The sequence below is a fragment of the Tauraco erythrolophus genome, chromosome 4 (genome assembly GCF_009769465.1).
Source record: "Tauraco erythrolophus isolate bTauEry1 chromosome 4, bTauEry1.pri, whole genome shotgun sequence".
Taxonomy (NCBI): Eukaryota; Metazoa; Chordata; class Aves; order Musophagiformes; family Musophagidae; genus Tauraco; species Tauraco erythrolophus.
The window spans coordinates 37,232,867-37,245,188 of NC_141468.1; the positions used below are offsets into that span (position 1 = coordinate 37,232,867).

Genomic DNA, 12,322 nt, shown 5'->3' on the forward strand with positions numbered 1-12,322 from the left:
TTCTCTACACTTGGACCACCAGCAACTAAGGATGGATTAACTTCCCGTCTCTAATACTGGCGCCTAAATTAAAGGGAAATTGCATCGCAATCTGGGTACCAGGTTTCTGGTGACAAACAACAAAAAGCCCTGAGCTCAGCTACACCAGGCAGCGAAACCTTTGCTCTAGCTTTAGCCATGATGTCTGTGATGGCCTACTCTAACAGCTGCTTTTAATTTAGTTTAAAAGAAGTGATTTGGCAACCATGTAAGTTTGCACCTTCAAAGCAGACAGACGTAAAAAGCTGATGTCCTGTAATATTAACCATTTTGGAGTCTCGCTGTTTTACTGCAGTGATGACAACAGGATTCACAGCTTTTTACAATAATAGGCATCTGTACATAGAAAAACAAAACAGTGTTTTCACTTAGTTTTAATTACCATTTTATAATAAGCAACCCTCTATCTCTGACTTTGTATGGTTAAAGGCATCGAGTTCATTATTGCAATTTTAATCCAGCAAGAATTCACAATTGCTCAAGTTTACTGAGCAACTGAATAAAGCACAGGTCTCATTCATCTATAACCAGAAAAAGGCAGCTGAGTAAGGAACAGAAGCATGAGTTAAACCAAAGAAAACATTATCTTGCACTTGGATCATCTTCTCATGTTGGGCGTGGAAGTGGCTGCAGAAACAGAAACGAGGGAGAAAGGGTATGGGAAAGCAAAGACTCAGGCATGCACTTTGTACTTGGCAAACGCGTGACACTAAGCCACTTAGAAAAGAGTGATGCTGCCAGGCAAAGATCCAGTGCCTTTTTTCTTCTTTTACTTAATAGCTTGATATGGATTTGTGAATCTACGGTGCACACCCTCCACCAGATGTGTGCACACTATTTGCACACAGGGACGGGCAGACTGTTGGTACTACAGCCTTATGTGCACGAGAACTGAGAACACGTGCACACATCTGATAGTGGGAATTCACGGAGCAGAAAATCTGCATACTCATTTTGTCACAAATAGCTTCAACCCACTTTACCAGCCACCAGTAGCTGTGGCAGGACCACACCCGCTCTTAGAAGCTGAACATAATTAAATACAGTAAATCCAGAGATGCAACTTCTAGTCAAACAAAGGTGCAGACATGCAACTGAAGGCACCTACATATGCAACATTTCTCTATCTACAGACATAATTCACACTTTTCATTCTTCACACACTAATGCAGGTCAGAGACCACATGGCAGCATATTTTATTAAAAGTAATGTGCAAATAAGATGCATGATACCTGCAAATAGCATGGAGTTTCCATTTGTAAAAAGGTACAAGTAACAGTACAAAATTAGAATGATTGTTACTCATTTCAATAAAATGAAGTCTGACATAGAAATACATATGATGTATTATTTACACCATTAATTTACAAAAGATATTATTTGCATAAAACAAAGCTATAAAATAATTAGAAATATAGTACTTTCATAAGGAATGTTTTCCCTGTATAAAAACATAGAGCATTTTGGCAATTATGTTTTATTTGAATAAAAATGCATTTATTTGTCTGAATTCATAGCATCATGTAGTTTCTTTCTTCCCTTCTTCCTCTCCTTACTCCCTTTTTAAATAAAACTCCACACTGAGGTAGTAGTATGTCAAAGTATTTCTTTGGTTCCAGAAATCAATGGCAGGTCCAAAAGGAGCTATGTATCCAAATCACAGGATGGGAAAGTTGAAGTCCTAAAGTTTTCAAAGGACTGTTTGTAAGTATAAATGCTATTTTCTCCTCTAGAAACTGTCCTTTCCTTTCCATCTTCGTCTGCCTCTGCATCGAAGTCCAGTGAGGCATGAGGATTATGATGGGAGGTTTTTGTTTGGCAAGTTGCTGGCTGTCTACAACTTGAAAGAGAGTCCAGCTGAGGCCTCCATAAAGGCTTTCCAAATGTTCCTGAAAGACAGTAAATGAGTAAGTACAGCAATACTGATGCTGACAGTTTTGTATCTCACTAAGGACTGCATGTTAGGATGCGAACCAAAGATCAACACAAGCAAAAGTTCACTAAACTCAGATTTTACTTCACTGTTTTTTTACCCCTTCAAAGAAAACATCCATGTGATCACAAGCGTAAGGCAAGATCCTGCCACCTGAGACATTAAAAACATTTCCAAAGTAAACGTATTGCCACACACAACTTTGTTACTTTTGTTTTCAGGACTACTCCCATGCCCGTTTTTCTTTGGGGAGGGTGGGCACAGAGACCAAACTGCAAAGGTATCACAAGACCTTTTCTAATGCAAAAGTCAGAACTATCTCCCTGCTTTGTTCTTCAGTCAACAAATGGCACATTAAATCTGCCATGCAGTTCAGCAAAAATTAAAAAAAAAAAAAAACAAAGAAAAAAACCAACATGTATAGAGTTATACAATATCCTCCCACCATGCAATCTGAATGCTAAACCAATCTTTTTCTCGCTAGCATCTCCCACTAACAAGAAAGCTCCACCAGCCCAATTGTCCACTCACACTTTTTCATCTTTTTGCCCACAATCGGCTAGAAAAGACATAGTCCAAAAAGAATTTAGCATTTCAGTTGAACCTTTATTAATAATTATCTAGATTCGCTAGCCAAAAAATAATTAGTGTGCCTGTCACTCTTCACCATTGGGAAGGTGTTAACATCAATCCCTCTGCAAGAAGTGCCTTCTCTTTTTTTGAGGGAAGACAGACATGGACATCACAAGCCACAGCGCCCGTAAGTGACACTGAAAATTTGACACTGATTTTCAGAGGACAATGTGCCACACGCTGATTCTGAACAACTCGGGTTTTATTAACAACTTAACGCTATAATCATTAATAAAATTTGCACCCAAAAAGCCATACTTCTAGTTTTTCTTAGCGGCTAGAAGCAAAGGCTTCAAGTAAAACCGCAATCTGAGAAGTTACTAAAAATGGTTTTGGACAAGGTCCATATTTGCATCAATGATTTGCAGAGCAATCTTGCTCCTAACACAACATGAAAGGACATGCCTCACAGCACCAAGGCTACAAATGAATCCTGTCTTAAAAAAAAAAATAAATAAAACCAAGCTGTGAACTTTCTGGCTCATGTGTCAACAGTAATGTTAATGCCAGCTGTCTTCTCCATTGTGACTGTAGAGGCAAAAGAGGGACTGAATTTGAAGACAATGATGCTGAAGAAGTGAATCCACAACTGAAGACACAAAGTCTATAAAGACTTCTTCCACAGCACCACTTCCAAAATCTAACCATAGGTTCTTTGAGTGATGAGTGCTAACAATTATGAAGTGTCTAAGGCAACGATGATACAACTTGAGTGGGGTAGTAGCTCAGAGAACCGACAAAAAAAAAGTAGCTCTGCATAGATTTTTAGGGCAGAACAGGGAATATGAGCCCTCAAGGTTGCATTAACTCCCGTGTGTACCCACGTACGGTGGAACTACTTTCTGCAGGAGACGTGGTGAAGTCCTATCTGCACAGTCCCACCACAGCAATAGTGGCAGGCAGCCAGGAGAACGTGTGTAGTCCCAGGGCCCCTGCCAGATGTCATGGCATCTGCAATGTTTTACAGTCCAAACATCTGGCTTTCAAAGGGGGAAAATTTCAGAGCTTGTACCTCCCTCTCCACCCCTGAGAACAAAGAGCCCAGTGATACACACTCCCCCAAGTCTGCAGAGCCAGCAGACCCAGGCCTTGATCGACCATGCTGACACACCAGCTGTGAGACAATCCATGGTACCAGGGCTGCACTTGGCACTCGGATATCACAGAGACAAAAGCAATAAGTGGGTTTATATGCATTTTCAGCTAACCAACCAAACCAACACTCAAAATTCAGGGAGCTTCAAAGGTAAAGAAACGCTTTTCTCCTTCCCCTTACCTCTCCTTGCAATCCGGATTAAAATTGTAAACCCTGAATTAAGCTTCAGGAACTGTTTTGTCACACACACCATGAGAAACGAAGACAAAGGAGGGGTAGAGAGGGCATTTTTCCACAGTGTTTTACTTTGAAGGGTAAATAGTTCTGGCTCACTGTGTTATAAAATATATCCTCATACACTGGAGTTCAAGTCTCCCCACATGCCCTGAGCCCTGCTGGGACCTTGCACATCTTCTGCCTGCCAGTTTGTTAAGGTGCATTTAAGTAAGTATCCTAACATTATGGAAATCTGCCAGCTATATTAAGCTAAAAGACAGGAATCACACCACTGATGAGATTTTTATGTACGAGTGAGCTATTAAGATCTCCTAGTAATCTAAATATGCTCATTATGTAGTTTTACTCTAAACACTTTTCTGTTCCTGAACTTTAAACATTTGGGATGTTGTATCTAATGGTCTTGAGAAGTCAGATCTCCTGAGAAGTAGAAGGCGGCTCACAGTTACACCCAGAGATGAACCACCTCACTGGACTATCACGTTTGACCTGAGGACTGTATGTCAGTTCTGCTTTTGACCAAGCCCCAAGCTGCTCCCTCTGTAACACAGGATAGGGCCTATCTCCTGGCTAACTCAAGGTAGGATCCAGAGGGCACCCTGACTTCTGGGGCATCCAACTGTCCTCATGCAGTGCAGTGGAAAAAGAGTGACCCTACGTGTATAGTGCAGTTGTGCAAGGCTTAAAAAAATAGATACTGCAGTATCACAAGTTATGCAGGGAGGAAGAGGGGGGAAGAAAACAAAAAGGCAAGAACACATGCAAAATGTCAAGGACAACTCTCAATTGCCTTTCCTCAGCTACTTCCTGTCTCTCCTCTCCTTTCTGAACTATTTATATTCCACATGCTGTATTACAGTTAAATTCACAGACACAAAAAGACAACCATGCGATATTGCACAGAATTAGTTTTTTCACAACAGTAGCTATATGAGCATCTAAACACTACTACAGAATTACCAGTTGCAGGAGTAGAGAAAAAAGCTGAGAAATCAGTTTTTCTTAGTGTTGGATGCAGGAAATGAGACAGCAAGCATACCAGCAGCTTGAAAGAAAATCAAAAGGTAGAACATACCCATGAAAGTGCTGTTACTGATAATAGATGAGGGTTCCAAACTTCTGTTTACGTCACATGTGTCTGAGTTCAGACTTTTGCTTTTTAGTCCAGTTCCTTCATTTTGAGTATAAATGGAGTTAATCAATTTGCTACTTGTAGCCTGCATCCCAATTATGCCAACACAATGATCAAAAGGATCTTCCAGTGGAGGTGAGTATTGATAGCATTCCTTTTTCTTTAGATATCCAGACTCGTAAGGGTCCAGGCATGCTGTTCTTTGGTCAGGGCTGCAACCTAAAGAAAATGAAAAATTGTTTTTACATAGATTCATCACAGCACAACATCAAATTAGCATTAAAACCTCCCCCATCTCAACTTACTTGCACTGTATGCTTCAAAGGCCTCAGAGCCGTATGTGTTTCCTTTTAAATACAAAGTCCCTGAAGTCCCCAGATAGTGACACAGGAACGGATCTGCAACACCCTCCAAGTCTGTTTCACTGCCATTATCTAGATGGCAAATGCCTTAAAAATAAAATTGACATGTCAGCGTATGGTCTTTTCTTAAAACTTCAGCTTACAGTTTCTTAAGTTTTGTCCTTTTAAGAACCCTGTCTGTTCAACTAAATTTCACAGTGCATTTAGAGCTCTCAAGTTTAACCTAGCCTTTTGATGAGAACTCCAGTTCTAGCAAGTGTTTAATTAATTAGCTTGAGAGAGAACATGTCACACTTTGCTTCATTATACAGTCCCTGGATAACAGAACAAAGCCAATCACAGGAATCAGAACCAGGGACCTTCCTTTCTCTAAAGCACTAGAAGCCAGGCTTATGCTCTGTCACACAGCAACTTTTCTCATTAACACACTGTGCTCCAGAAGTCCCAGGTGGAAGAGTCTGAGGGAGTCACTGGCTGCTCGAACAGCTACACTGACTTTCAGCTCAACGTTTCCTGAAAGCTGTGGACATGGTCTGTGGTTCTTGCTCTGCAAAGAGGCTGCTCTTCTCACTGCCCTACAACTGCAGAACCCTCTCATCACTGCTACATTCCCAATTGCCTCAACTCCTGACTGTATCTTGGTCGCAACCCCTTCCCAGCAAGGTGCCTTTTCTTCCCTAACTCAGGTATGTTCTGGATTCTCAGAGGCCAAACGTATAAATATTAAGTAGTGCAGCTTTTAACTTGCAGCCACCTTAAATCCTTTATTGACTCTGACCCTAATGACTTTTTTAACAGGAAAGTTTAATCAGTTATGTTATACTAAAGTTACACTGGCATTACCACCCATCCCTGCATTCCATCACAAGCACCCTTTTCAAGCTATAACAGAAGAAGACACGCTGTTTTAATTCCTTCTGGACACTCTTTTTTGGAGATGCGATCACCAGTTTAAATTTGCACTTGAGACTAGAGAAAGACTTCATGATTTAAGCAAAGCCATAACGTCATTCGGATGAACAGAACCAAGTTTCTGTTATTATCTCGTTAAAGCAATCTCAAGCAATAAATTTCACATCCTCTCAAACTTCAGTGAAGATGTCTCTTTAGTCTTATTTCTGTTAGTTAGAAAGACAGTAGCCCAACTGCAGCTATTCCAGCAACGTAGAAAATCTGCTTAACGTTTTACACCTACCATTACTGTCCCTCTGCTGCAAGAAATACCCTCCCATGGAAGATGTGAAGAACTGATGATGACTGCCATTTTCAGATGAACCATATCCATCCTGCCTTTCAGCCAGTGTCCCCTGGGATGACAGGTAGCTTGGAATGTCAGCAGGCAAGTTTGTTTCATCTGCAGGGAAGCAAAACACACACCAAAGCCATCAGCATACTTTAGAGTTTGTAGAAGCATTTTTAAACTTGTCAGCAAAGTGTTGAAGGTAACAAGCAATTCACTCTTCTGACACTGAGTCAAAGCACACAAATGTTCCTACAATGAAGTCATTGCAAAGCAACCACAACCTTTTTTTTTCCTTTCCAAGGCAAACCTTCAGTTTACGCACCTGTATTTGTAATGCTGCAATCTTCATTTCTCCTTCTGGTGTGGTAGATGATGACCACCCACACCAAGGAAGTGCCCACCACACAGCAAACCACAGCTATGATCACAATGCCAACTGTGGCCCATCCATCATCATCAAGTGATGCAGCAATGTTTTGAGGAGAATCACAGGTGGGAGTAGGAATTACATTAAGGCGGATGTTGCCTCGTTCTGTTCCAAGTGTATTAGACATTTCACAAGTGTATTTCCCAGCATCTTCTACATCTGTATCGACAATAATTAGTAACTGATTGCCTGCGGCAAAGAAATGTCTTTCTGTTACCACGAGGGGGCTGTCATCCTTAGTCCAGTTCAGTCGGGGTGGAGGGCTACCACCAGCAATACACTGCAAGACTGCAGTTTCACCTTTTGTTACAGTTCTATCCAGCAAAGGCCGCAAAAACGATGGTGTTTCTGAAAAGAAAGCATAAGCCTTATGTTCTAAATGACCTTGGAAGAATGGGAACATGTCCCTTTCCTTCACGGCTCAAGAGGAAAAGCTAAATTAAATGCATCAGTTAGGCCTAATGAAGCTTGCTCTTACTCTCAGAAAAAATAAATTCAAGGAATTTGAACTTAGAGTCTACAGTTTACTTGTCGATTGATCAGACCTAGATGCTTGACTACCTTAGAAGGTAAAAAGGCCAAATCATACATGCTCGAGACTGCAGAGAACTAGACTAAAAACGGTTAACAAAATGCCAGGAAATTAAAAGATAAAACAAAATCTCCTGACCCTAAACAAAAATAACAGCCCCTTTTACTACCCCCCTGCCTATCAGACACTGTGTTCACACTGAGAAACATAACTAACTTTTATTATTTTGCATCATAATAGTGATTGTGTGCTGGAGTACATATTTCTTGTCTACAACTATGTATCAATACAAATTATTTCACAGTATTTGTATTTCTATATGGTACTTCCTTAACAATGCTATTTTTAATCATAAAATCATAGATGGTTTGGGTTGGAAGGGATCTCAAAGATCATCTAGTTCCAACTCCACTGCCATAGGCAGGGACACCTTCCACTACACCAGGTTGCCCCAAGTCCCATCCAACCTGGCCTTGAACACTTCCAGGGATGGGGCATCTACAACTTCTCTGGGCAACTGGTTCTAGTGCTTCACCACCCTCATTGTAAAAAATTTCTTCCTTGTATCTAATTGAAATCTGCCCTCTTTCAGTTTAAAGCCACTGCCCCTTGTCTTATCACTACATACCAGTAGTACATAATCAGTTGACAATTTTAAAAGTGCTCAGCAATAGTTCTGTTCAAGGAGATTATGCCAATGTATTGTCAATGTCTTACCTAGTACTGTTAACGTTGCATTAGCTGAAATGCTTCCAGCAGTGTTTTGAGCTGTACAGCTATAAACGCCTGTGTCCTCAATCTTTACATCAACAATGAAGAATACGTCATCTTCAGGCATGACATGCATGCGCCTCTTGCGCGCTGCAGGAAAATCCGTTCCACCATCTTTCTGCCAAGCAATCTGCGGGACAGGATGCCCAACTGCAGCACATTCCAAGCGTGCCATTGCCCCAGCACGAATGGTTAAGTCCATGGGGATCTTTGTAAATGAAGGCAGCACTAAAGAAAGTTTAGCAACACCAGAATGAATAAATGAAACATACTTTCCCTTTTTTGCACAGCACATTCTTTCCACCTTTTTTAGGGGCTAAAAATGTGAGTGAAGCATACAATCTGAATTTATCAATAGCCAGCAAAGAGAAATGAGGGGCTGTGAAATACGTGAGACTGCCTAGATCAAAATCTCATTTCTTCCAACAGCCTCGTACATGACCTTTCCATAGTACCTTGAAATAGAGTATACACTTACCTCCTGTGAAGAAAAGATTAATGTTTTTCCATCTTGTTACCCAGATTTTGTCAGATTTACTACAAACTGGGTCTATTATGTTTTTTCCTATACTATGGTTCAGCACAATGGGGCCAGATGTAAAACTGAATGGTGATCTTGGAACTAGACACATTTTAAGTAATCTCAGCTTACTAAGGGATCTTATAAAAGACACAGATAATGAGAATGGAAAAAAAACCTGTGTTACATATCTTGATTAAAATCATTCTACTTTAAATCCACAAGTAAAAAGTAACATACTTACTGTTTACTGTAGTTTGGCTTTGACAGAGTAGGATGAACCAAATGATTTGAAATAACACACTGGTATTTCCCTTCGTTACTGAATTCAACATTGCGCAGTCGAAGGATGGTAGTGTACTCCATCACTTCACCACCCTGTGCCCGGAGGTGCGCGTAATTCTCCATTTCAGCATCTTGCAGTAATTCATTGTCTTTCTTCCATGCAAAAGTCATTGGGGAATCACTGCTGCTGGCTGCCGAACATACGAAACTCAAATTGGAGCCTTTGATTGCTGACTGGGTTTCTGGCTGGACAGTGATCTGTGGTTTAGGAAAATCATCTGCAGAGAGAGGAGAAAAAGAAAAATGTAACACAGAGGAAGAGCAACAACAACAACAAAAAAATATGTGAGGCCTAAAGACCCGTTTAAGAAAGAGCTTGTAAGACTTATTTTATAGGTTTGAAAGAAGAGTCAGATAAGTATTTGTAAAATAGATACACAATGCTTTCATTTTAAATTTCGCTAGCCTTAGGGCATTTAAAGATGCCATCTTCATGAGTTTATTGTGCCAAGTCATCTCTTATTGAGGAAAAAGCACTTTCAAAAGCAGACTGTGCGTACAGTTTGTTCAACAACAGCACTAAAGAGGAGAGAACTACCCCCTGACATCTGCAAGAACTATTCTCAACGTCAGTCATGAAGCCTACTCCTCATCTTTACAACACCTCGGGCTGCTGTGAGTTTTTCTTTATTGAAAGCATAGTTCTTCTGCCATCAGAAATTGCAAGTTAAAGTCAAGGGTTTTCCCCAAACCCACAAAAACCAATCATGTACAAAAGTCATTGTTCCAGTGATTTGTGGCTGTTTGGTCAGCACCTTACGAACACAGCAGTGCTGAAAATCCCTTCAGCAGGGCAGCATGCAAGAATTTCAAGAAATTAGTTTCTAGAGGTCCCTTTACTATTGGAAAGTTACCTTCAAAGTGCCATTCTGCAAGTTTACAGAATTAGTTGCCTTCTGAACTATTTATTCTGTCAATTGCATGTACAAAAGGAGTGGCCAATTAAATGCTTGGTCTTCCCAAAGCAAAAGCCTTAGCGTATTCCCAACTTTCAAGATGTCTCCTACCTCCTGACGAAGACACAGGCTCAAACTTCATAGTCACTGTAGGAAAAGCCCTGGGCCCCAACTACTCCTCACTGCAGACCCTGCCTGCACTGCAGAGTCAGATTTTACCTAGCCTCTTCGCCTCCTTACGTCTCATCCATTTGGGAACAACATACCAGGGTCAAAGTCTAATTTCCTTGAAGAACCTCCACTCTGCATGTTACAAAAATAAAATGAGATGTGCAGACAGCCTGAACTTGAGCTGCCTGCAGAACACTTGCAAGTCTGGAGTCATGCTTCAGTGACAAGGCAACATGGATCCCCTGATCTGGGGCCCTAAGCACGAGCCTTAAGGATCTCCCAGGCCATTTGTTTTTTGTACTTCATACCCATGCCTCAAGTCCTCCATTACAAACTACACCATTTGCAATTGGTAGTTATTCCTGTGAAAAGTCAGTGAAAGTAAGTAAAACACTGTGAATATTTAAATTAGCCTTGTGAAAGGACAGAAGAACATAACTTCATTCTGTTTTAGTTGTACTATCAATGGAATATTTTGGAATTGTAACTGTTTGGCAGGAAGTGGGGGGGATGAAAAGGTCACCCAAATAAGCAGATACTACAGAATACAGAAGACTATTCTAGGGTAAGACTGGCAATGTGTTTTGTCAAAACAGAGTAATTTGAGAGTGTATTTAAATACTTGTATCACAGAAACACATACATACAGATACACACAGAGACACATACTCTCTCTGAGAAATACATTTCTCATTTTATAGAAGCCGCTTGACTACTATGTAACAGAAAACGAGCTATATATCACCTCGATGGTACTCTTTTAGCATCACGATGTTAAACTGAAGTAATTAATACAGGTCAAAAAAGCATCTATTCTGTTTTTGTTCCACAGTTATTTTTAGTATAGAAATGTCTCACAATTTGTTTCAACTTGAAAGACATGATCTTAAGCACAAATTACACAGATATTCTATTTTTTTTAGTTTCACAGATAGGGAACCCTTGCCTAACACATGCTTTCCTTTAACAAATCCAGGATGACTCCCTCCTATCCCCTAGCTGTTCTCAAAAATGTAACTTGGCACGATTTGGAGGATTTATAGACTCGTACAAATTATACGTAATAGATTATTTATTTTAATCTCAGGCAGGATTTAACACACTTGAAAATCCTACAAACGTAAAGGTGGCCATTGTAAACTTATAAGGTATGTACACTCAAATGTCTAGTGATAGCACACTTTAAAGATTTAATAAACAGTGAACCACTCATCAGTTGTATTAAGAGATTCTAGTTACTTCTGCATGACAATTACTTTATGTATTAAGTATAACATAGTACATTCCTTTTTGCTAATATATCTTAAGGGTTTTGAAATTAATTTATTAAAAATGGCATTCAGCAGCTAAAAAAAAGATGATCATGATCCCCCGTGGTTTAACAAAGAGATATAGATTTTAATCCCCCAATTTAATTTCTTGCCAAAATGAGTTTCTCATAAATAAGGATGCATAGTTCATACATACTCCATTAGCTATTGAGTTATCTGTAATTTCCTGTACTATGTCAACTTCCTCTTTTCAGCAGTAGCTAGATTATGCACCATTTACTCATTATTTAACATTAATATATTAAACACTTGACTGCTAATAGCAAGGGAGAAAACATTTTTGTACACTATTTTATATTCTGTGCCTGCATTCCCACTGAAAAAAGAGTGCGAGAGGCAACAGTAAAAATTAAGCAGTCATATTTGCTGTGAGAGGAAGTTATTGAGAAGACAAATAGTTACTGTTTTTTCTCCAAAGAACATAAAGTTTGAATTTTATTTAGTAAGAAAAATAAAATGTAGTCAACAAAAATCCATGAAATCCATTTAGCTCTCCATCTCCTGATAATTCCAAAGTTCCCACTTAATGTATCAGAGTACTCAAACGCACATCTTTACTCTGAATGCTTAGCTTCACTTTGCTTTAAATAGAGAACATAACATATAGGTGATAATGAATGTTACTACACACAGAGAAATTTCATTTTTAAGGC

The 12,322-nt window shown here is 39.8% G+C and overlaps 1 protein-coding gene across 1 annotated transcript in view; it reads right to left on the reverse strand.

Annotated features, from left to right (window-relative positions):
* Positions 1-1,684: 1,684 nt before the first annotated feature.
* Positions 1,685-12,322, reverse strand: part of LRIG3 (leucine rich repeats and immunoglobulin like domains 3) — a 44,153-nt gene continuing 33,515 nt past the window's right edge. Inside the window, 8 exon segments of the mRNA XM_086610067.1 lie at positions 1,685-1,929; positions 5,015-5,290; positions 5,377-5,520; positions 6,629-6,787; positions 6,999-7,451; positions 8,353-8,634; positions 9,167-9,211; positions 9,214-9,489. Of these exon segments, the coding sequence (XP_086466193.1) occupies positions 1,685-1,929; positions 5,015-5,290; positions 5,377-5,520; positions 6,629-6,787; positions 6,999-7,451; positions 8,353-8,634; positions 9,167-9,211; positions 9,214-9,489 (1,880 nt within the window).